At 49.1% G+C, this 26391-nt stretch overlaps 1 protein-coding gene across 2 annotated transcripts in view; it reads left to right on the top strand.

Annotated features, from left to right (window-relative positions):
- Positions 1 to 1223: 1223 nt before the first annotated feature.
- OPRL1 (opioid related nociceptin receptor 1) overlaps positions 1224 to 26391 on the top strand; it is a 45214-nt gene continuing 20046 nt past the window's right edge. The window contains exon 1 of one of the 2 annotated variants that reach the window (XM_029613186.1): positions 1224 to 1408. In XM_029613186.1, coding sequence (XP_029469046.1) covers positions 1323 to 1408 — 86 coding nt within the window. In that variant the 5' untranslated portion in view covers positions 1224 to 1322. The remainder of the gene's footprint in view (positions 1409 to 26391) is intronic. The other variant, XM_029613187.1, reaches the window with a different exon arrangement.

Consider the following 26391-nt stretch of genomic DNA (forward strand, 5'->3'; position numbering starts at 1 on the left):
CTGAGTTGGTACAGTGTAGGGGAGTTCTGGGTTGGGCGCTGGGTTGACACACAGTGGTACAGGTTGGAATTTGGTACTGAACTGATTCAGAATGAGACGGTTCATGGTTGGGTATTGGGTTCACCCAGAGTGGGAGAGTTCATGATTGCATGTTGGGTTGGCACAGAAAGGAATGAGTTATGAATCAGGGTTGGCTGTTGGGTTGCATAGGTCAATGAATATGGGGTGGGCACAAGCTAAAACAAGTCAGGAGCTGGGTGCTGGATTGGTCCAAAAATGTGACAAAACAGAACATTCTAGTAATGTAAATGAAGCAACAGGCAGACCAAACTTGGGGCTATTTGATGTGCTAATTGTGATCAGGTGAGAGCATCAATAATGCACAATAAAAGCACAGGTAGATTGCCAAAGTTTTTTTGTAAGCATTTTGGCAGTCCTGTTTCTGTAAGTTTGGGATCTGGGTGCTGGTGGCACTTCCTTCCTTCCCAGGTCTGTGGAGCTGTGGCTGCTGTGTGCGTGGAGCAGCAGCGGGCTCTGCAGGAGGTTCGCGAGGGAGCTGCCAGCGGCCCCTCCCTCCCACGGACGTGTGTCTGGCAAGGGGGGGTTTCCTTGCACTTGCACTAGCCCTGGCTCTCCACTCGCTCCGGCAGCTCAGTGCTGGGGGGAAGCCGCTGCCTGCCTGAGGTGAGTTCCACCTTCCTCCTTTTTAACTTTCCGCAGCCGGAGCTGAAGGATGTTAGGGAGGAGGAGAAACCCTGCCTCCGTTTCAGTGCTGCAGGACTGCTGCCCGGGTTTACAGACCGACTGCATGCACGCTGCAGGCTCGTTTGTCTGCTGATAGCTGAAGGTGCACTAGAAAGACAGCATCCGTGCAGTTATTCCGGGTCCTGCATGCTGGATAGATGCAGGCTGTGTGGATGGATAGATGCATAGGGTGCAGATCTCCATGCCAGATCAGATGCAGAGGGCTGTATAGAAGGCACCTGAAATGCAGCAGGCACTGGGCTCTATAGCAGTCACAGACACGGAGTAAGAGATACCATATTTGCTTTGCTCTCCCTAGCCATCTCTCTGCCCTTGCTGGATTGCAGTGCTCAGGATTTCTTGCTGACCTCGACTGCAGCAGAGCCTCTCACTCTTGCTTTGGTTACCTGTCTGCTGCAGATTGCTGCTTCGGGATGGAGCCCGCGCTGCGTGCGTCCCCCGGTGTCGGAGGCTCCTACTGGAGCAGGTGGCTGAATGACTCCTCGCTGCTGAATCTGAGTGTCCTGCCCAGTGGCTGGTTCTATAATGCCACCGCGGACAGCTTCCTGCCCCTGGGCATGAAGGTGACCATCGTGCTGGTGTACCTCGTCGTGTGCGTGCTGGGACTGGTGGGCAACTGTGCCGTCATGTACGTCATTGTCAGGTAAGTTTGCAATGAAATCAATGCAGGGTCCTGGTGACTTATGCACTATGAAGCTAGACTGATAGAGAACCCCCTCAATGTGGCTGAAGCCCCCCTTTAACACCCTTCACCCCTGATAAAAGTGCTGCTCTGTAATATGCAGCACCCAATCCTTGCCCCTCAACACTGCTCTGGTCTAGCTTTGTAGTGAGCCATCACTAGGGGGGGGGGGGGGGAGGGAAGCATTGGGAGGGGGCTTCATCCCTATTTCCTGTCACAGAAGCCTGGGACATCACAGCAGATAAGGGTCCTGCAGTCTCAGTGCAATGCCACGGGCACCAGCTGATCTCTGGCTTCCCCTTTCCTTATTCATAACTAGGGACCCTCTGCTCTTATCCCAGGACTCCAGGACTTTCCTTCCTGACTGTGTCTGTCTCTGGAGGCCACGCTATGCAGATTTTCTGAGTCTCCCCTCCTGCAGCCCTCCAGTGATTGCATAGAGAGATCACTCCTCACCAGTATCCCTGGAAACAGGATCCGTCCCTGCTGCACAGTAATCTGTCGGCAGGCTCCAGGTGAGGAGCAGCCTCGGCTGTCCTGCCTGCTTCCCTCAGCTCCTCAGCGTGCATCTGTCTCTTAGGACCGGGAGCCAGGGGCTCTCCTCCTCAGCACAGAGTGACTGAGTGGGGCCAATGTGGTACAGGCAAAGTATGTCCCAGTGCTAGTGCTTATTAATGCCTCCTGAAGGAAGAGCCTGGGAACAGGAGCCTGCAGTGCCTTGGGTACTGAAGAGGATGGGCACGTGGCTGTAACATTAGCTGGCTTTTCACTCTAGAATGGTTTTAGATTTTGAATCCGGACCTCTGGTAAAAGATGCATTGCCAAGACTGCCAGCCCAACTCTGCAGAGCGTGATCCAGCCCTGATGGGCCATCTCCTGAATCAATGATGGCACGGAGTGAATAAAGACATTAGGGGGCCTTCTGAAGCGGGCAGTGACGACGCCTCTCTTTGGGCCTTGCTAGCAGGAATCCATAAGAAGAAACAGCTCTGCTGGGCCCAGAGCTTGGGGATATGCACTCGGTGATCAGAGACAGGCAGTGAATGACCCGGCTGCTTGCTTTAATCTTGTCAGAGTTGCTTTTAACCGGAATTGAGTAAAGCTGAAGTATTTTTGGAGCACTGGAGAATATTGTTCCTTATAATTTGCCTTTTCACAGACAGCACCGTGGCCACGGCAGGAAAACAAGGGGCTGAATTTCTCATGAGGTAGGCGAAGTGCCTGCCCCGCTTGGCTGGCAGAGGGGCTGATCCTCGGGTGCACAGGCTGCAGGGATTCCCGCACATGCCCAGTCCCGTTCCTTCTGCTTAGCAGTGGAAAACTCGGTGCACAGCTCTCCAGCCCAGCTCAGAGAGATGGGCCCCTCCGCCTTCCCACTGCTGAATGCAGAGTCCGCCAGCCTCTCCCATTCCTAAGGGTTCCCGGGCTGGCAGCCTGCGCACATCAATCTCTTTTCCACTGAAGAGGCAGTAGCCTCTGGGGCATTCTTTATGCCCTGGCAGCGGTATGTAGCACTCTTCTCCCCCGGCGTGCACACACACTTCCAGGATGAAGGTTGCAGACCCTGTGCAGTTTGGATCCGTTTCCTCTGGAGCCTGTTTGCTTGGCTCCCTCCTCTGCCTTGTCACGCTGCTTGGCTATGATCGCCCCTGGCTCCTTCTCCTGTGCCTCGCCCGCGCCTTGCACCGCTCCTCTTGCTTTCTCTTCCCCAGATTAACATTTTGGCATAAAAGTTTAGCTGCCACATTCTGTTTGAGCAGCCCCAATGCCTTTATGAAGACACTGGATGGACCCCACTCCAGAAAACCATCCCACTGCTCCCTGCCTTGCAATAAACTACACTGCCCCCAGGTTATGCTTTATTTAATGCCTCCTTATCTAGGGGTGTGCACTCCGTTCCATGGTTTCACACACTCCAGCACACTCACACACTCCAACACACTCACACACTCCAGCACACTCCAGCACACTCACACACTCCAGCACACTCACACACTCCAACACACTCCAACACACTCACACACACTCCAGCACACTCACACACTCCAACACACTCGCACACTCCAACACACTCACACACTCCAGCACACTCCAACACACTCACACACACTCCAGCACACTCGCACACTCCAGCACACTCACACACTCCAGCACACTCCAACACACTCACACACACTCCAGCACACTCGCACACTCCAGCACACTCACACACTCCAGCACACTCCAACACACTCACACACTCCAGCACACTCCAACACACTCCAGCACACTCGCACACTCCAGCACACTCACACACTCCAGCACACTCGCACACACCAGCACACTCACACACTCCAGCACACTCCAACACACTCACACACACTCCAGCACACTCGCACACTCCAGCACACTCACACACTCCAGCACACTCCAACACACTCCAACACACTCACACACACTCCAGCACACTCGCACACTCCAGCACACTCACACACTCCAGCACACTCGCACACTCCAGCACACTCCAGCACACTCGCACACTCCAGCACACTCACACACTCCAGCACACTCGCACACTCCAGCACACTCACACACTTCAACACACTCACACACTCCAGCACACTCCAACACACTCACACACACACTCCAGCACACTCCAACACACTCACACACTCCAGCACACTCGCACACTCACACACTCCAGCACACTCACACACTCCAACACACTCCAGCACACTCCAGCACACTCACACACTCCAACACACTCACACACTCCAACATACTCACACACTCCAGCACACTCCAGCACACTCACACACTCCAGCTCACTCACACTCACACACTCCAGCACACTCGCACACTCCAACACACTCGCACACTCCAGCACACTCACACACTCCAACATACTCACACACTCCAGCACCCTCCAGCACACTCACACACTCCAGCACACTCACACTCACACACTCCAGCACACTATAACCACGCAAACTCTTAAAGTCATTCATAACATTTCCTCTTTTTCTCCCCAACATTTAAAACACCCTCCATCCCAATATACTATAAAAAACATTCTCTCCTCCCAAAGAAGGAACAGAAAAATAAATCCAAACAAAAGCACCCACTACGCATTTCTGAATTGATATCAGAAACACAAGTGACCTTAATACCACTTACACGTGGTCTTGTTTTGCGTATCAACAGGCAATGGAAAAATATATGGCTCTTGGAGGAAACTATTTTCGATCTGAGTGATTTTGTGACTAAAAGAGTAGGTGTATCATGCCAGCTTTCCACATAGCAAGATCAGGTCTATCCTTCTCCAATAATTTCAACAAGATGCATTGCTTAGCTGCAAGACACCCCAGAATCAACAGCAGCTTATGATATTTACCAAGAAGAGTTGTCCGGCCCTCCCTCATCATTGATGCTGGTTTTTCTGATTTCCAGGAGCCTTTGATTTTATATGGAGTCACACCATCAGATGACCACTGGGCTCCAGGTCATCACCCACCATGACATCAGCAACACTTTTTCTGTTTCCCACTGCCTCGCAGGAGGACTCTGCTACTGATTGCCTGGGGAGTGATCTTCCTACTCCTTGCCGCAGATGGGATTCTCCAGGCAACATCTGGCAGATGAAAGTCTCTGGCCACCAGCAGCAGCTTCCCCTGTACCATCACCTAATTGATAGCACCCACTGAAGCTCTTGTCTAGCTTGTCTTCTCCTGCTGCGATTGGTGGTTCATTTCCCATTTCTAGTGTAAGACCTCTTCCCTTCTCCCTGGTCCCTGCATTTCTGTTGCTTGTAGGATCTTAAACTTCCTGTGTGAAGGCACAGCTTCCCCTTCCTATCACACCTTTCTCATCAGGCCATGGTTATATCCTAATCACGTATGTCAAGGCGCACAAGCACCATGTGCACAATGTGATAGGAAAGTGGTCAGAACACCATATCATTTAGCACTGAATGCAGGACAGCAGCGTTTAGGCAGATAATCACGAGCCAATTAAAAACATTACATCTCTATGCTGATGGACAAGCTTCCACGATCTGCATCTTCCAGTCAGCAGTCGCCTCTGATTATACATCTACTTATTGATTATCTTATTAACCAAGATCATTCTGAACTTTTGAACGCATTTTAATATTTGTTTATGAAGCTATCAGTGTAGCAAACCTTGACAAATCCCCAGAGTATATATATACAAGCCGTTAAGCCCGTTAAAACGGGCTACATTAACATTTTTTTTGGATCATTTCCTTCCCCCTCATTCTCCCTCCCACCTTCCCCCACTCTCTCCTCTCTCCCCTCAGTCCACTCCTCTCTCTCCACCCCTCCCTCCTCCCCTCAGTCACTCCTCCCTCCCCCCTCCCCTCAGTCACTCCCCCCTCCTCCCTCCCTCAGTCACTCCTATCTCCCCCTCCCCCAGTCACTCCCCTCCGTCACTCCCCCCTCCTCCCCTCAGTCACTCCTCCCTCCCCCCTCCCCTCAGTTACTCCTCTCTCCCCCTCCCCTCAGTTACTCTCCTCCTCCCCTCAGTTACTCCTCTCTCCCCCCTCCCCTCAGTTACTCCTCTCTCCCCCCTCCCTCCTCCCCTGAGTCACTCCTCTCTCCCCCCTCCCTCCTCCCCTGAGTCACTCCTCCCTCCTCCCCTGAGTCACTCCTCCCTCCCCCTCCCCTCAGTCACTCCTCCCTCCCCCCTCCCCTCAGTTACTCCTCTCTCCCCCCTCCCCTCAGTCACTCCTCCCCTCAGTAGATCTCCGGGGTGTTCCTTCCGTCCGTCCCTCCCTCGCGCACATGCCGCTGCCGCTCCTGCTCTTCGGGCCGGTGCCACCGCCGCCGCCACCGCTCTTTGGGCCGCCGCCGCCGCTCCTGCCGCTCCTGGTCTTCGGGCCGCCGCTGCCGCCACTCCGGGTCTTCGGGCCGCCGCTCCTGCCGCTCCGGGTCTTCGGGCCGCCGCTCCTGCCGCTCCTGGTCTTCGGGCCGCCGCTCCTGGTCTGCCGCCGCTCCAGCTCTTCGGGCCGGTGCCACCGCCGCTCCTACAGCGCCATTTTTATTTTTAAGAGGCACACTGTGACCGACGTGCTCGCATGTGCGGTAGAGCTGCTCTCTACTGCGCATTTGCGGCACGTCGGTCAACCTTCATTTATTAGGTTGATATATATATATATCTATAGACCTAGTAAGCTTTGTGACGACAGGTAACTGGGCTTCGGAAGGTGCTGCTCTGTCCAGATGTCTTTGATTTCTTTGGTGTAACTTTCTGTCCTCAGCCCACCTTAGCTTGAAGAGCAGTTGACTTTGTGATCTGGGATTCCCTGGCGCACTCTCCTCCTGTGGGTTTTTATGTACCTCGCTTTTTGTGCTTTATGTGTAAGCGGGTTATACATGAATAAATGAAATGAAACGATCTGCTGTGAGGTGGGAATGCTGCTGGTGTAGAAGTGCTTCTCCCATGCACCTCAGCATGCACATTGCTGGGTACCGTTCGGATCTGAATAAAAGATCAGCATCATCCACTCACACCTCATGGCTCTTAGCAAGCAAGAAGCCCCCTTGCCTCCTTCACATCAGAAGATGCAGACTCTGGGCCCTTGGGGCTTCGTACTTTTGTACTCCACATAGAAGTTATCAAACATAAATAAGGCGGTAGCTTTTACTTGGACTAAGCATACATTTTTCGCATCACTTACATTTCCATATTTTTTCTTTTTTTAATTACTAATTTTTATTTCTCTGCCTTCAAGTGGAGTAAGACGGCAGGCGCACTCCTTTAATTAATGCTCCTGTTTACATCACTTCTGTACTTTTCGATATTCCATGCCAATTAGAGGAGAAGATGAAATGGCCGTGCTGTAGTGACTGCACTTGAGTCTTTATAAAGAATCCTAACCCTGGCTCAATAGACCCTCTGACTCTCAGCTACTCTGCTTCTTGTTTGACCCTCAGGGCCTCTTGTCCCGTGGCAGCTCACACGGGGCTTTATTTAATTAGATCAATGCTTCCCTCCCCCCTGTCTTCAGATGATGACTTTGCTTGGTTTTATTTCCATCCTCATTTAAGTGTTCGTGATGCCTTGAGGCTGGATATGCAGTCCTCGGTGGCAGGATGGGCAGACCAATAAGAACGGGCCTTTAACGTGCATTGCTGAGCCCAGCGGGTGCTATGTACTAACAGCGCGCGTCAACATGCGTTATCCGGCGAAGAGGCCTCGCCCACACCCACCCTAGGACCATTCCTGCGCTGATTGGGGGAGATCATTTCCTATTTCAAACCCAGGCCGGGGGTGGGCAACAAAAGAGAAGACCCCCACTTTTCTGGTGTCCCCTGAAGGGGGCAGCAGAGAGTAAAAAAAAGCACCACCTAGGGCCCTTTGTGGGCCACTGATCCTAGGATGAAGCCAGGGCCATGCACCCAGCACGCAGGCCTGTGAAATGGGAAATAACAAGAAGAAGATGGAAGCCGCTCCGTTTCCCTGCAGGGGGCATCGTGGGAGCTGTGGCTGGGAAGAGCGCGTGCCTGAATGTGGAGAAGAAGATTTAATAAGTGGGTGAAAGAGTCCAGGGCGCTAGGGGAGGGGGGGGGGGTACCCCCGAGACTTTGGGGGGGGGGGGGGGGGAGGGACCCCCCTTATGACCGGGGGGGGGGGGGGGGATCTTCGGGGCCACCCTCCCTTGCTCAAGGCGACCCCATTAGGAGGGGACTCAGTCTTTGGATAATTGTGAATGAAGGCTCCTGGTCCCACATCCCAGCTCTGGGGAGCCCGGAGAAATCAGGGGGGAGGACCTGCTGAGTCAAAAAATGAAAACTAAGCAGGAAAACAAAACCCTGCCGCCCCCACTCCTATGCAATAACCACAAAACTATAGGGAAACAGCAAACCCCGCCTCCCTCTGGCCCCGCCGCGCCCCTGCGGAAGGAAAGGCGCGCGACTGAGTTGGCTTTGACTTGGATGGTAAATGTGCGCAGCGGCGCGCGCGGGAAGCTGCGTCAGTGCCGCGCTTCCAGAGGGACCCGCTGGTCGCCTCTGCCTTTCCCGGGCTCCCAGCTCCGCACAGCGTGCAGGAAGGCCGGGACTGGGCTGCCCGAAATGCTTTCAGGTAAAAATACTTAGCAGTTGCAGAGCAGCACGGCAGGGAAATGATCCACGTGAAATCGCGTGACCCTCTCAGGAGGGCAGGCGCACACGAGGGTCCTAGAGCCAATCCTCTTTCTCCCACTCTGACACAGCCCAGGGGCCCCAGAACGAGGGGTCACTAAATCCTCCAGGACCCAAGATGGCTGGGATAAATCTTGATTTGTTGCCAGGGGTGTGTGTGTGTGTATGTGTGTCTGTATGTATGTGTCTGTGTATATGTGTGTATATGTGTGTGTATGTATGTCTCTGTGTATATGTGTGTATATGTGTCTGTATGTATGTGTCTGTGTATATGTGCCTGTGTATATGTGTGTGTATGTGTGTCTGTATGTATGTGTCTCTGTGTATATGTGTGTATATGTGTCTCTATGTATGTCTCTGTGTATATGTGTGTATATGTGTCTGTATGTATGTGTCTGTGTATATGTGCCTGTGTATATGTGTGTGTATGTGTGTCTGTATGTATGTGTCTCTGTATATGTGTGTATATTTGTGTGTATGTATGTGTCTGTGTATATGTGTGTGTATGTGTATGTGTGTCTGTATGTATGTGTCTGTGTATATATGTGTGTGTATGTATGTGTCTGTGTATATGTGTGTATGTGTGTCTGTATGTATGTGTCTGTGTATATATGTGTGTGTATGTATGTGTCTGTGTATATGTGTGTGTATGTGTGTGTATGTATGTGTGTCTGTGTGTATATGTGTGTATATGTGTGTCTGTATGTGTGTGTGTGTATGTGTGTATATGTGTGTGTATGTATGTCTCTGTGTATATGTGTGTATATGTGTCTGTATGTATGTGTCTGTGTATATGTGTGTGTATGTGTGTCTGTATGCATGTGTCTGTGTATATGTGTGTGTATGTATGTGTCTGTGTATATGTGTGTATGTGTGTCTGTGTATATGTGTGTGTATGTGTGTGTATGTATGTGTCTGTGTATATGTGTGTGTATGTGTGTGTGTATGTAAGTGTCTGTGTATATGTGTGTATATGTGTGTGTATGTATGTGTCTGTGTGTATATGTGTGTGTATGTGTGTCTGTATGTATGTGTCTGGGTATATGTGTGTGTATGTATGTGTCTGTGTGTATATGTGTGTGTATGTGTGTCTGTATGTATGTGTCTGTGTGTATGTGTGTGTGTATATGTGTCTGTATGTATGTGTGTCTGTGTGTATATGTGTGTCTGTATGTGTGTGTGTGTGTATGTGTGTGTGAGTGTGTGTGTCTGTGTGTATATGTGTGTGTGTGTGTGTGTATGTGTGTCTGTATGTATGTGTGTGTGTGTGTGTAACAGGTCTATCTTCACTTGAAAGGATATGAATGCCATAAAAGACTGTGGAGGCTCAGACTGAGTGTCCCAAATTATATATTTACTGTCAGTGTTCTTAAACGTTAGCAATGGCACGTTCACAACAGTCCTGGCTCAATACAGTTCTCCAATTTATCTGTGCAAGTGCTTCTCAGTATTAGGCAGGGAAACTCTCACTCTCTAAGGTTCCCAGTTGGTCATAACGCCTCTGTATCGCTCCATGGTGAGACCGCACCTTGAATACTGTGTACAATTCTGGTCGCCGCATCTCAAAAAAGATATAATTGCGATGGAGAAGGTACAGAGAAGGGCAACCAAAATGATAAGGGGAATGGAACAACTCCCCTATGAGGAAAGACTGAAGAGGTTAGGGCTTTTCAGCTTGGAGAAGAGATGGCTGAGGGGGGATATGATAGAGGTGTTTAAGATCATGAGAGGTCTAGAACGAGTAGATGTGAATCGGTTATTTACTCTTTCGGATAATAGAAAGACTAGGAGGCACTCCATGAAGTTAGCATGGGGCACATTTAAGACTAATCAGAGAAAATTATTTTTCACTCAACGCACAATTAAACTCTGGAATTTGTTGCCAGAGGATGTGGTTAGTGCAGTTAGTGTAGCTGGGTTCAAAAAAGGTTGGATAAGTTCTTGGAGGAGAAGTCCATTAACGGCTATTAATCAATTTTACTTAGGGAATAGCCACTTCTATTAATTGCTTCAGTAGCATGGGATCTTCTTAGTGTTTGGGTACTTGCCAGGTTCTTATGGCCTGGATTGGCCTCTGTTGGAAACAGGATGCTGGGCTTGATGGACCCTTGGTCTGACCCAATATGGCATGTTCTTATGTTCTTATGTTCTTATGGTCAGGGAATCCATATCTGTGACGAAAAACTCTTTCCAAAAATACTGATTTCAAAAAGGATTTCAGTCTATGCACAGACTCCCACAGTGTCTCTCCCAGGCTGGGTGCCCTCAGAATAACATTTTAGATCTTATTCACAGTTCTCCTCTTCAGTGCTCTGAACAGGATTTTTCTTAGGCAAAGGCCGGTAGCAGGGAAGAAAGCTGTCGCCTCTTCAAGCAGAAAGGCTGGCCACAAGCTTCCTCCTGGGAACTTAGGGAAACATCTTCACGCAGAGGTAGAAATATCTGGAATCCTCCTGCAGCAGGGCAGCATTTGGGATCTTCCCCACCTCCTGATCTAACCTAACAGCTGGGTACCCCGAGTGCCCCCCAGCCAGGGCCACAAGGGCTCTCACAGGAGAAAACCCCAAAAGTAGATCCGGCACTGATCCCCTTCCCACTGAGGTATCGGCCCAGGCTGTGAAACCCAGTACCCAAGCAGGGGAACAACTCCCGAAAAACACTCCTCTCTCTTACCCAAAATGCCCTCCTAGCAATGCTGCAGCCTGCTTGTATAAGGGGGAGGGGGGGGGGCTGTTCAGAATTGGAGCCCCCATCCTAGCTCACAGGGTTCAATGCTAGGGCCCCGTTGTGGTGATCCTGAAGAGTCGTCTCATTAATGCAGTTAGACCCGCGCTGATTGTTCTGCATGGGGTTTTTTGGCAAACACAGCAAACACCAGTGGCAGTGCGGGATGTAATAACAGCCACATATGCTAATTAGATACATGCATAAAATCTGCATATAGTAAACACAATGCAGGCAGTAATGCGCCCGGAAGGCCCTCTATAATATATCGCACAGACCCACACGGCCATCCATCGGCGTGTGAACACCTGCGATTACGTCTCGGGGCGAAAGCCTTTCCTTTTTGGAAAAAAATGAATAAATTAGTGGTCTGCAATTCAACGTGAAGGCGGGCAGAGCAATATCTAAACCCTTCATAATCAGACTGAGTGTGAAATGCAGATCGGCAATTCTGCCTTCGCTCTACCAGTTCCGCCCGCCTGACCCGCAAAAGCATCAAAAAACCGATCCCCACACCGGCATTTTCACTTAACTCCTGCCCTGTCCCAGGCGCTAAAAACCCGCACTAACCCAATCTCCCTGTATTGCCCATGATTAGATAATGGCCTCCTTTGCATGCCATTAACATGCATTCACGCAGAACAAGCCACGGGTTGGTAAATGGCTTTACATGCACGTTTTGTCCCAGGTAGAAACCTTCATCACATACGCATCTAGGGTTTGCGCAAGCGCGCACGTTACACGTTGAAACCCGCGGCAGCATTACCACCGCTTATTACATCGGCCCCTTAAGTGAGGAACAGTGCATAAGTTGCGTTGGTAAGAGCAAGATGGAAAGAGTGACTACCCACACACCGCATTCAAAAGCAAATACCGAAATAATTCCTCTTCTGGTGTACGAGAGGGTTCAGCCGGCTGCAGGGCAGGACTGAGGCATTGGTGAGCCGCTCTGGATCATGAAGCATGCGAGCACCTAGCTGAGCTGGAGACCTTCGAGTAATCGTGGCCCCCAGGGAGGATCGGGAGGCAAAGATCCTCTCTCCTTCTGCTGAAATCAGCCTCCGACAAGCAAGGCAGCTCCCAGTGGAGAAAGGGAGAGGCGAGTGCGGGATAAAGCCCAGCTGCCTTGGTCTTCACTTCCCCGGCCCATGCCAGTGTCCCCCGCTCTCTGCTTGTCTGGAACAAAGAGGACCTTCTAGCACCCCTAGAACCTCAATCAGATACCAAGGGAATAGATCCGTAGACGTAGATGTTGCGATTTTAGGAAAATTAGCTAAATCTTAAATCCTCACGGTTTCAGTACAACCACACGGATTTATTTATTATTTGAACCCTTTGCCTGCCTTTACCAGACTGGGCTCGAGGTAGATTACAATCAAATTTGCGGTTAAATTCTTGCGACATTTGTTGCTCAGTTCACAATAAATATAGAGAAACATGAAAGGGAGGCACAAAAAATGTGATTAGTCAAGTGGTGGAAGGGGGGGTCTCTGTTGCTGTCTTTGCCCCAGGTTTTGAATGGAATTTAGGGAAAGGCCTGGCTGAATAACTAAGCCTTAACTCTTTCACGGAAGGTAAGGTAGGACAGCTCAAGGCATAGGGATGGAGCGATCTTAGTTCCATACGTTTGGGATATTGCAGCCGAATGTGCGAAGTCTGATACAAATTGATCTGACGTACGCTGGGGGAGGAGGGGGGAGCGTGGTTGTGTGTGTGGGGGAGGGAGGGAGGGAGGGGTGTAATGGGATTGCTTGGCCTAAGTCTGTATTCAGAAGGCAGGCCACACTGAACTCAGCGTTCTCCCAGTCACCCGCGCATCTCGTTTCTGCACAACAAGTGTGGGAAAAGAAGAGGTAAACAGCAAATGCACAGGCTCAGTGCTGAGGGAGTAGTCGCAAGAGAAAGTTGTTTTCTCACCTTGAACCATGTTTAGGGAAATTGCATGTGCCTCTCAAAACATATTTTCAGAAGTGCAGGTCACAGAGGGTATAAAGTGAGACATGGGAGGGAGAGGGGCAGAGAAAGATAATCCCAAACCTAAGAACATAAGCACATGAGAATATAAGAAATGCCATACTGGGTCAGACCAAGGGTCCATCAAGCCCAGCATCCTGTTTCCAACAGAGGCCAATCCAGGCCACAAGAACCTGGCAATTACCCAAACATTAGATACATTTCAAGCTACCATTGCTTATTAATTACCTTCATAGCAGTTTATGGATTTTTCCTCTAGGAACTTATTCAAACCTTTTTTAAATCCAGTTACACTAACTGCTGTAACCACATCTTCTGGCAATGAATTCCAGAGCTTAAATATGCATTGAATGAAAAAGAATTTTCTTCTATTTGTTTTAAATGTGCTACTTGCTAACTTCATGGAGCACCCCCTGGTCCTTCTATTATCTGAAAGAGTAAATAACCAATTTACATGGGTTATTTACGCTTTTAGGGGGAGGAGGAATAGCCTAGTGGTTAGAGCAGGGGGGGCTATGAACCAGGAGACCAGGGTTCGAGTCCTGCTGTCGCTCCTTGTGACCTTGGGCAAGTCACTTTACCCTCCATTGCCTCAGGTACAAACTTAGATCGTAAGCCCTCTGGGGATTGGGAAATACCTACAGTACCTGAATGTAAACCGATGTGGTATCTCAGATACTTGTTCAAGTCCTTTCATGATTTTAAACATTTCTATCATATCCCCCCTCAGCTGTGTCTTCTCCAAGCTGAAAAGTCCTAACCTCTTTAGTCTTTCCTCATAGGGGAGTTGTTCCATTCCCCTTATCATTTTGGTCGCCCTTCTCTGTACCTTCTCAATCGCAATTATATCTTTTTTGAGATGCGGCGACCAGAACTGTACACAGTATTCAAGGTGTGGTCTCACCATGGAGCGATACAGAGGCATTATGACATTTTCCGTTTTATTCACCATTCCCTTCCTAATAATTCCTAACATTGTTTGCTTTTTTGACTGCTGCAGCACACTGAGCCGACTATTTCAATGTGTTATCCACTATGAATCCTAAATCGTTTTCCTGGGTGGTAGCTCCTAATATGGAACCTAACATTGTGTAATTATAGCAAGGGTTATTTTTCCCTATATGTAACACCTTGCACTTGTCCACATTAAATTTCATCTGCCATTTGGATTCCCAATCTTCCAGTCTCACAAGGTCTTCCTGCAATTTATCACAATCTGCTTGTGATTTAACCACTATGAATAATTTTGTGTCATCCGAAAATGTGATCACCTCACTCATTATGCCCCTTCAGCTGCTGTATTAATTAATTAATTAAGAAAACTATTTGTACTATATTATTTGCCGCTATGGTCTATGCTAATCTGTATGTTTCCTTTGTTGTGGTGCTTTCGGGAGTGTAACTTAGCATTAGTAATAAAACCCTGCTTATCCTGGCATCTACAGTTGTGTTGCTTCAGTGTGTGAGTGTGAGTGTGACGTGAAGTGCCTTGTGGAGCAGTTCCAGTCAGGAAGGGAGCCTGTGGTGCTGGCTTTGTTTGTGTTTTGGGTAGCGGGAACTATGAGGGATGGGTCTGGGGCAGTGCATCTTGCCAGGGGAGCTGACTGGGGGATACGCCACACCCTCAGAGTGAACCAGGGGGTGCAGCTAGGAAGGGGGAGCCATTCGGCAGGAATGCTCTTCTCTTGCGGGACTGTGGCAGAGCAGAAGCTTGGACCCCCTGTTGTTTCACACCTGAAGACAAAGCGTAGGGGCCGATGCAATAAATAAGCACGGAAAGCGCCCGCTTTCTTAATGCACCCCCAGGTGCCCCCCTTGGTGGCGCCATGCAATATTTAAAATAGGGGGTCATGTTAGCAAGGAGGCGCTAGGGATTCCTTGCTAATGAGAACCCGATCGTCCTCGGCGGTTAGGAAAACTGACGCCGAGTGTATCCTTAATGCCGCAGAGCCGCACGGCCAGGGGGTGCAGGAAACGGACGCTTGTCATTCGAGCATCCGTTTCCTGCACCCGACTGACAGTGGGTTGTTTTTTTTAACTTTATTTAATTTTGTTTTTCCTCCTACTTAATATTGCAACGATATTAAGTAGCAGGCAGTACAGAAAAGCCTGCTCCAGGCAGGCGTTAATTGCTGAGCGCTAAATGTGCATCCGAGACACACATTTGTTTTTTTTAGCATTGACAGTGAATAGCTAATAGCGCTATTAGACTCATTCCGCGTGGGACATGTGTTGAATAGACGCTAATCCCCTTATTGAATAAGGGGATTAGCGTCTATTTTTTGTGTGTCTTAAGGAGCGAATACAAAAAAAACTAACTAAAACCCCCACCTTCTTGAGCCCCCCAAGACTTGCCAAAAGTCCCTGGTGGTCCAGTGGGGGTCCGGGAGCGATCTCCTGCACTTGGCCTGTCGGCTGCCAGTATTCAAAATGGCACCGATAGCCTTTGACCCTACTATGTCACAGGGGCTATCGGTGCCATTGGTCAGCCCCTGTTCACATGGTAGGTGGAATGGATGGCTGGCACCATCTTGTGCTCCTACCATGTGACAGGGGCCGACCAATGGCACCGATAGCCCCTGTGACATAGTAGGGTCAAAGGCTATCAGGTCACAGAGGAGTGCTGTCAGAACCAGGTCATAGAGGAGTGCTGTCAGAACCAGGTCACAGAAGAGTGCTATCAGAACCAGGTCACAGAGGAGTGCTGTCAGAACCTATTAAGGATGTGCAGAAGGAAAAGATACGTTGCTATTCGGTATTCATTGCGCCAGGACCCAAATCCATTGCATCCGTTTTCATAGAGGGAACCCCGATTCGTCCATTAGTTGCATTCGGTATTCGTTTTCCATTAAAGTTGGAAAAACAAAAAAAAAACCCCCATCCCAACCCTTTAAATTTAATTAACTACAACCCCCCCCCTCCTGACCCCCCCCCCCAAGACTTGCCAGAAGTCCCTGGTGGTCCAGTGGTGGTCGGGGAGCGATTTCCTGCACTCGGGCTGTTGGCTGCCAGTATTCAAAATGGCACTGATAGCCTTTGACCCTACTATGTCACAGGGGCTATCGGTGCCATTGGTCGGCCCCTGTCACATGGTAGGAGCACAAGATGGTGCCAGCCATCCATTCCACCTACCATGTGAACAGGGGCTGACCAATGGCACCGATAGCCCCTGTGACATAGTAGGGTCAAAGGCTATCGGTGCCATTTTGAATACTGGCAGCCGACGGGCCAAGTGCAGGAGATCGCTCCCGGACCCCCACTGGACCACCAGGGACTTTTGGCAAGTCTTGGGGGGCTCAAGAAGGTGGGGGTTTTAGTTAGTTTTTTTTGTATTCGCTCCTTAAGACACACAAAAAATTTGGTAATGATATGTTGCATTCGTGGGGGTTTGCCATGCGTTTCGCGGACCCACGAATGCAACAAAAAGGGACCTATCCATTGCGGATTGCGCCTACGTTCAAAACGAATGCACATCCCTAGCGCCTATACAACCCATGTCCAACTGTAGGTTATACAGTGTGCTCGCTCAGCCCCATCGAGTTTAGAGTTGTATCCTGCATCTGACCAGGAGACATTGCAATAATTTTAAGACTGCCTTTATGTGGCAATCTTAAGATTCTAGCATGATCCTTCCTTAAAGAATCATGCAGCTCTGGCACAGTGGAGACAGTCTCCATTTTGGGAAACCTTTCTTCAGTGTCTTCAACTAAAGTCATTTTAGACAGGAAATCTTGATTCGAGAACTTAATCTCAACCATACAAGCTCTTCAGTATGAATAACAGCTTGCCACAGAGTGTACATCATTATTTATTTGGGGGGCTGGATTTACAAGAGGAAGACTCCTCTTCTTGAAAAGAATAGGCAAGAAATCTGGTAGTAAGCGAATATAATAAACAGCTTTAGCCCCCATAGTATGGCCTGAATATAAGGATGCTGTTACCTCTCCTTGTGATAGCATTCTTCTATGACCTGGCTCTGATAGCACTCCTCTATGACCTGGTTCTGGCAGCACTCCTCTGTGACCTGGTTCTGATACCACTCTTCTGTGACCTGGTTCTGATAGACTCCTCTGTGACCTGGTTCTGATAGCACTCCTCTATGACCTGGTTCTGACAGCACTCTTCTGTGACCTGGCTCTGATAGAACTCCTCTGTGACCTGGTTCTGATAGAACTCCTCTGTGACCTGGTTCTGATAGCACTCATCTATGACTTTGTTCTGACAGCACTCTTCTGTGACCTGGCTCTGATAGAATTCCTCTATGACCTGGTTCTGATAGCACTCCTCTATGACCTGGTTCTGACAGCACTCTTCTGTGACCTGGCTCTAATAGAATTCCTCTGTGACCTGGTTCTGATAGCACTCCTCTATGACGTGGTTCTGACAGCACTCTTCTGTGACCTGGCTCTGATAGAATTCCTCTATGACCTGGTTCTGATAGCACTCCTCTATGACCTGGTTCTGACAGCACTCTTCTGTGACCTGGCTCTGATAGAACTCCTCTATGACCTGGTTCTGATAGAATTCCTCTGTGACCTGGTTCTGATAGAATTCCTCTGTGATCTGGTTCTGATATCACTCATCTATGACCTGGTTCTGACAGCACTCTTCTGTGACCTGGCTCTGATAGAACTCCTCTATGACCTGGTTCTGATAGAACTCCTCTGTGACCTGGTTCTGATAGCACTCATCTATGACCTGGTTCTGACAGCACTCTTCTGTGACCTGGTTCTGATAGAACTCCTCTATGACCTGGTTCTGACAGCACTCCTCTATGACCTGGTTCTGATAGCACTCCTCTATGACCTGGTTCTGATAGAACTCCTCTGTGACCTAGTTCTGATAGCACTCATCTATGACCTGGTTCTGACAGCACTCCTCTATGACCTGGTTCTGATAGAACTCCTCTGTGACCTGGTTCTGATAGCACTCCTCTATGACCTGGTTCTGACAGCAATCCTCTATGACCTGGTTCTGATAGCACTCCTCTATGACCTGGTTCTGACAGCACTCCTCTGTGACCTGGTTCTGATAGCACTCCTCTGTGACCTGGTTCTGATACCACTCTTCTGTGACCTGGCTCTGATAGAACTCCTCTATGACCTGGTTCTGATAGCACTCCTCTATGACCTGGTTCTGATACCACTCCTCTGAGACCTGGTTCTGATACCACTCCTCTGTGACCTGGTTCTGATAGCACTCCTCTGAGACCTGGTTCTGAGAGAACTCTTCTGTGATCTGGTTCTGATAGCACTCCTCTGTGACCTGGTTCTGATAGCACTCCTCTGTGACCTGGTTCTGACAGCACTCTTCTGTGACCTGGTTCTGATACCACTCCTCTGTGACCTGGTTCTGACAGCACTCCTCTGTGACCTGGTTCTGATAGCACTCTTCTGTGACCTGGTTCTGACAGCACTCCTCTATGACCTGGTTCTGACAGCACTCCTCTGTGACCTGGTTCTGATAGCACTCCTCTGTGACCTGGTTCTGATAGACTCCTCTGTGACCTGGTTCTGATAGCACTCCTCTATGACCTGGTTCTGATAGCACTCCTCTGTGACCTGGTTCTGACAGCACTCTTCTGTGACCTGGTTCTGATAGCACTCCTCTGTGACTTGGTTCTGATAGACTCCTCTATGACCTGGTTCTGATAGCACTCCTCTATGACCTGGTTCTGACAGCACTCTTCTGTGACCTGGTTCTGATAGCACTCCTCTGTGACCTGGTTCTGATAGACTCCTCTATGACCTGGTTCTGACAGCACTCCTCTGTGACCTGGTTCTGATAGCACTCCTCTGTGACCTGGTTCTGATAGACTCCTCTGTGACCTGGTTCTGATAGCACTCCTCTATGACCTGGTTCTGATAGCACTCCTCTGTGACCTGGTTCTGACAGCACTCTTCTGTGACCTGGTTCTGATAGCACTCCTCTGTGACTTGGTTCTGATAGACTCCTCTATGACCTGGTTCTGATAGCACTCCTCTATGACCTGGTTCTGACAGCACTCTTCTGTGACCTGGTTCTGATAGCACTCCTCTGTGACCTGGTTCTGACAGCACTCTTCTGTGACCTGGTTCTGATAGCACTCCTCTGTGACCTGGTTCTGATAGACTCCTCTATGACCTGGTTCTGATAGCACTCCTCTATGACCTGGTTCTGACAGCACTCCTCTATGACCTGGTTCTGATAGAACTCCTCTATGAGCTGGTTCTGATAGCACTCCTCTATGACCTGGTTCTGACAGCACTCTTCTGTGACCTGGTTCTGATAGAACTCCTCTGTGACCTGGTTCTGATAGCATTTCTGTATGGCTCGGTTCTGATAGCCCATGGCCCACTTCAATCAATGCAGGTACTTTCCAGGGAATCACTGTCTGGGTGGAGCTTGCGGGGAAGGGGAATACCTAACTGGCCCAGGAAGGAATAAGAGGCCCCAAGGAACGAAGGAACCTGGAGAAAGCCCAGGCTGCGAGACTGTGCGGATCCTTCTTTGTTTATGAGGTGTGCAGAGCTGTTTCTTTGTTTTGTTCCTTATTAATACAAGTGCATGGAAAAGCAGGCAGAGGCCAGCCCGTGTCTGTCCTCTGGCCATTCTGACTGGTCAGTGCTTCCCTACTGCCCTCATAGAAACCAGCGGCATGGACACTCCTGCCTCAGCCATTGCACCTGAAGGTCTAGGGGGAGCTGGTAGGTAGGAAGGTTTCCTGCTCTCTCGCTTACCCACAGACTGAAGAATTAATCAAGAGGAGTCCTTGAGAGGAGGCTAGGGGCATTTCGACTGCTGCAGCCATCGTGACAGATGCCGAGCAAGTGACAGTCTGCTGCTGACCTGCACTGAGGCTCTCCTGTGCCTGTGTCAGCTATGGAAAGGACGCCAGGGGAGACAATAATGGGTCTTAGCCGTGACCCCGATTTCCAGCTGCAGGTGGTGATATTAGAAGCAAGCCCTGAGCCGCAGAGCCACAGGCTCAGTAATAACTCCGCGGTGAGACAGGAGGGCTGGACCCTTGGCTTTACTGCGCTAAAATATCATCTCCGAGCTTCTCTCAAGATGGCAATAGCTCCTGAAGTGCCTCTGTTCTCTTTCCTTTTGGTGTTGATTAGGCTCACGGCTGGAAATTAATTTCCTGTTGGCTTTCTTTGTTAAACAAGAGCTGCAGTGCAGGTCTGGCCCACGGAAATCATCCTGGCATGGCGGGAGAGATGGACCCACTCTGGCGCTATCCCGGCCGGGTGTCCATGGTCCTGCCGGTGGGAATTAGCTGTTCCTGACGGCTCATCCCTGTCACTTACTCTGCCTGATCTTCTGCATCCACCAGCTCTGCAGTTTTGTTTACATTTTATTATTATTATTTTTTTTTGGCTTTGAAAATTGCTCTTTAAAGAATTTGCCGCTAGCTTTAATTAAATTTCCATCTTGGAAATCTGAAATTTTAGGTAATGAATTGCTCTCTGATTGCTTTTCTTTAGAAGCAGTTGGGCTGGGGAATTGGACGCTGCAGGGGGTGCAGAGGGAGGGGGAGCTCTGCCTGTGTCAGCTCCACACCAGAAGAGGTGGCGCTTCCCGTGAATTTTTAAACCCTGCAACATAGGATGGACTCGAGTGGGGGCCTCCGAGGATCCAGGTTACGTCCCCTTCTCTTCAATGCTCCCCTCACTACCCTCATTCAGAAATTACAGTTTCAGACCTTCTTTTTGTGCGGATGATATCCAGATTATCGCTTTTGTTAAGACAGATGCCTCCTTTTCTCCTGCAGATTTTAACAACTGAACCAAAAACTTAAAGTGAATCCTTCCAAATCCGAAACTTTGTGGGTTTATCATCGGGATTGTAATCAGTTTGTCCCTCTGTCCATGCTTGGTAGAGTGGTGGATGCCTGGAATGCCCTTCCAGAGGAGGTGGTGAAGACGAAAACAGTGAAAGATTTCAAAGGGGCGTGGGATAAACACTGTGGGTCCCTAAAGGCTCGAGGATGGGAATGAAGGAAAGAGAGCATGGGGGTAACCTGCTGGTGCAGCGGTTACTGCCTTTAGCAGAAGGCATGGAGATTGCTATTGCAATCCTTAACCAATAAGCCTTGATGATTTTGATGCAATTCCAATATTGCTCTCCACTTCAACGGCAGGAGGAAAAGGGGAATTGGATTCGGATCCTCACCAATGAGGTCCCCGACTTTTATGGTCTGGGAAACTGATGCACAGACATAAGGAAAAAACACAGGGCTGCTTCCTCGGACAAGTCCCTAAGCAAAGCACATCAAGCAGCACTATCTGAATGTTCAGGAAGTCTCATCACTCAGTAAAATGTATTTATTTATTTGTAGATTTATTTATCACCTATCTACAATTCTAGGTGATTTACAATAAACATACATAGTCCAAATTGTTGCTAGCAGAAACATTTTCTGGGTTATCATAAGGCTTGGGCATAACTGCATGGAGCAGCAGTTCCTACATAAGAACATAAGAACTTGCCATGCTGGGTCAGACCAAAGGTCCATGAAGCCCAGCATCCTGTTTCCAACAGAGGCCAAACCAGGCCACAAGAACCTGGCAAGTACCCAAACACCAAGAAGATCCTATGCTACTGATGCAATTAATAGCAGTGGCTATTTCCTAAGTAAACGTGATTAATAGCAGTTAATGGACTTCTCCTCCAAGAACTTATCCAAACCTTTTTTGAACCCAGCTACACTAAGGGGTAGATTTTCTAAATTTGTGCGAGCGCGTACTTTTGTTGGCGCACCAGGCGCAAACAAGAGTACGCAGGATTTCAATAGATACGCACGTATCCATTAAAATCCTGGATCGGCGCACGCAAGGCTGCCGATTTTGGGCAGCCTGCCCGCGCAGAGCCACGCAGCCTGCCTCCGTTCCCTCCAAGGCCGCTCCGAAAGGCCCTCCAAGGCCGCTCCGAAATCAGAGCGGCCTTGGAGGGAACTTTCTTTCGCCCTCCCCTCACCTTCCCCTCCCTTCCCCTACCTAACCACCCCCCCCCCCCCCGGCCCTATCTAACCCCCCCCCCCACCTTTATCCATGGATTTACGCCCTCTGGCGGCAGATGTAAATCTGCGCGCGCCAGCGGGCTGCTGGCGCGCCAAGACCCGACCCGGGGGCTGTTCCGGATGGCGCAGCCACGCCCCCGGAACGCCCCCGGGCTGAAAGCAAGCCCATGGCACCGCCCCCGAAACGTCGCATCATGCGCGACATGCCCCCAAAACGCCACGTCACTCCGGGCACGCCCCCCGACACACCCCTTCATGCAAGCCCCAGGACTTACACGCGTCCTGAGGCTTGCGCGCGCCGCCAAGCCTATGCAAAATAGGCTCGGCGCGCGCAGGGGGGGGGTTGGGGTAGGTTTTCGGGGGGTATGCGTGTATCCTACGTGCGTACCCCTTTGAAAATCTACCCCTAACTGCACTAACCACATCCTCTGGCAACAAATTCCAGAGCTTTATTGTGCGTTGAGTGAAAAAGAACTTTCTCCGATTAGTCTTAAATGTGCTACTTGCTAACTTCATGGAGTGCCCCCTAGTCCTTCTATTATCCGAAAGAGTAAATAACCGATTCACATCTACCCATTCTAGACCTCTCATGATTTTAAACACCTCTATCATATCCCCCCTCAGCCGTCTCTTCTCCAAGCTGAAAAGCCCTAACCTCTTCAGCCTTTCCTCATAGGGGAGCTGTTCCATCCCCTTTATCATTTTGGTTGCCCTTCTCTGTACCTTCTCCTGCATGGCACAGCAGATACTACAATAAGAAGGACCATTTTGGTCCTTTTCGGCCATCATTTTTATTTCTCTTTGTTTCTCTTCCTCTTCCTCTTGAGAATGCTGTAACTACTCTCAGCGTCCTACCCAACTCGAAACTTTCTGTGACATCTTACATCTCTAAAATTGTTCTAAAACCTTTTTTTTTTCCTTTACTACATTTGTCAATTGTGTCCATTTCTGAAGCCTTTCAATTTGAAATCTTTACTCATGCATTTGTCATCTCCAAGATACTGCAGGTTATTACAATTTGCTTCTCCTTGGTCTCCCTCAACACCAGCATCAAACGCTTCCAGTTCTTGCAGAATATGGCTGCCAACGTTATTTATGGCAAAATCAGATCAAGTATCTCCATTTCTCCGGCCCATACATTGGTTTCTCATTGCATAGTGAATCAGATTTAAAAATCTCTGTTTAACTCTTCAAGCAGTTCACTCTGGCTTCCCTTTATATCTGTCTCTCCCTATCATGCACCTTATGCACTCGTCAAGAGGGACTCCGTCACCTTCCTCCCCCCTCTCTTATTACTAGGGAATCATCTTTTGCTTATCAGGACCCCCCATCTCTGGAATAACCTTCCCGCTGACATTTGAGCAGAATTAATTTTTTTTAAAATTTGGAAAGCAGTCATAAAATGTTTATGAACCAGGCTTAAGATTATTAAGAACATGTAAGGCAGCTCCGTCAATGTCGAAATTTCTATCTTTGCCCAGTTTTTGTCTTTTTCCTTTCTGTGTTTACATTTATTGTATTATAAGTTTGAGTTTATTGTAAACCACCTGGATAAATTGCTTTCAAAGGTGGTATATTAAATTCAAGGAATACTACCACTACTAATAACATCAGGTTAATACAAGGAAAGATGGGGATGTTTAGAAGTAGCGATGTACACTTATTATAAACAAAATAAGAAACTGCAGCATTCTCATTTTCTATTTTGTTTCATTTCATGCTCATAATGAAATGACTGAAAAAATAACAAAATTGAATTGGTTTTCATTATTTGGTTTGAATACCAAAAAAAAAAAAAAGTAACCCATGGGACCTTGCCCGGGCGCAGAATTGATGCTTTGGCCTACGCAAAGGCTACAAATCAAAACAGGGGCTGCCCCCTAATCTCAAGCGAGACACCACGGTCATGGACTAGGCTCAGGCCCTATGCCAGGGATATAGCCCAGATCCAAACAAAGGCCAAAGCACCAAATATTGTGCCGGGGCTGTGAACCTTCCCGGACCCCTTACCTTGTCCAACATGGATCCAACACCATGCCTGGGCCTGGAGTTGAGGATAGGTCCTGACACCTGGGACTAGGCCCAGTCCCAGAGGATGCAGCCCAGGTCTTGTATGTTGACATCCACTTATTTCCTCTTCAAGAGGAGGAAGGTAACGGAGTAACTTAACTCTGATGTGTACCCAGCGAACAATGTCATTTTGAAGAAGATGGAGGAAGGAGTCGAAGTGCAAAGCCTGGGTCTAGGCAAGTGGTGCCGAGAAATAAGACTCCCTCCAAAGAGAAGATAAAGGGAAGAGCTCCCTATTCCTAAGGGATGGAGATAAAGGGAAGAGCTCCCTATTCCTAAGGGAAGGAGATAAAGGGATGAGCTCCCTATTCCTAAGGAAGGAGATAAAGGGAGGAGCTCCCTATTCCTAAGGAAGGAGATAAAGGGATGAGCTCCCTATTCCTAAGGGATGGAGATAAAGGGAGGAGCTCCCTATTCCTAAGGAAGGAGATAAAGGGAAGAGCTCCCTATTCCTGAGGGAAGGAGATAAAGGGATGAGCTCCCTATTCCTAAGGGATGGAGATAAAGGGAGGAGCTCCCTATTCCTAAGGAAGGAGATAAAGGGAAGAGCTCCCTATTCCTAAGGGAAGGAGATAAAGGGATGAGCTCCCTATTCCTAAGGGATGGAGATAAAGGGAAGAGCTCCCTATTCCTAAGGGAAGGAGATAAAGGGAAGAGCTCCCTATTCCTAAGGGAAGGAGATAAAGGGATGAGCTCCCTATTCCTAAGGGAAGGAGATAAAGGGAAGAGCTCCCTATTCCTAAGGGATGGAGATAAAGGGAGGAGCTCCCTATTCCTAAGGAAGGAGATAAAGGGAGGAGCTCCCTATTCCTAAGGAAGGAGATAAAGGGAAGAGCTCCCTATTCCTAAGGGATGGAGATAAAGGGAAGAGCTCCCTATTCCTAAGGGAAGGAGATAAAGGGAAGAGCTCCCTATTCCTAAGGAAGGAGATAAAGGGAAGAGCTCCCTATTCCTAAGGGATGGAGATAAAGGGAAGAGCTCCCTATTCCTAAGGAAGGAGATAAAGGGAGGAGCTCCCTATTCCTAAGGGAAGGAGATAAAGGGATGAGCTCCCTATTCCTAAGGGAAGGGATAAAGGGAAGACCTCCCTATTCCTAAGGGATGAAGATAAAGGGAAGAGCTCCCTATTCCTAAGGGAAGGAGATAAAGGGAGGAGCTCCCTATTCCTAAGGGATGGAGATAAAGGGAAGAGCTCCCTATTCCTAAGGGAAGGAGATAAAGGGAAGAGCTCCCTATTCCTAAGGAAGGAGATAAAGGGAAGAGCTCCCTATTCCTAAGGGATGGAGATAAAGGGAAGAGCTCCCTATTCCTAAGGAAGGAGATAAAGGGAGGAGCTCCCTATTCCTAAGGAAGGAGATAAAGGGAAGAGCTCCCTATTCCTAAGGGAAGGAGATAAAGGGAGGAGCTCCCTATTCCTAAGGAAGGAGATAAAGGGAAGAGCTCCCTATTCCTAAGGGATGGAGATAAAGGGAAGAGCTCCCTATTCCTAAGGGATGGAGATAAAGGGAGGAGCTCCCTATTCCTAAGGGATGGAGATAAAGGGAGGAGCTCCCTATTCCTAAGGAAGGAGATAAAGGGAAGAGCTCCCTATTCCTAAGGAAGGAGATAAAGGGAAGAGCTCCCTATTCCTAAGGGAAGGAGATAAAGGGAGGAGCTCCCTATTCCTAAGGGATGGAGATAAAGGGAAGAGCTCCCTATTCCTGAGGGAAGGAGGTAAAGGGAAGAGCTCCCTATTCCTAAGGGAAGGAGAAAGGGAAGAGCTCCCTATTCCTAAGGGAAGGAGATAAAGGGAAGAGCTCCCTATTCCTAAGGGAAGGAGAAAGGGAAGAGCTCCCTATTCCTAAGGGAAGGAGATAAAGGGAAGAGCTCCCTATTCCTGAGGGAAGGAGATAAAGGGAGGAGCTCCCTATTCCTAAGGGAAGGAGATAAAGGGAGGAGCTCCCTATTCCTAAGGAAGGAGATAAAGGGAAGAGCTCCCTATTCCTAAGGAAGGAGATAAAGGGAAGAGCTCCCTATTCCTAAGGGATGGA

This window comes from Rhinatrema bivittatum, chromosome 8 (assembly GCF_901001135.1).
Source record: "Rhinatrema bivittatum chromosome 8, aRhiBiv1.1, whole genome shotgun sequence".
NCBI classification, from domain to species: domain Eukaryota; kingdom Metazoa; phylum Chordata; class Amphibia; order Gymnophiona; family Rhinatrematidae; genus Rhinatrema; species Rhinatrema bivittatum.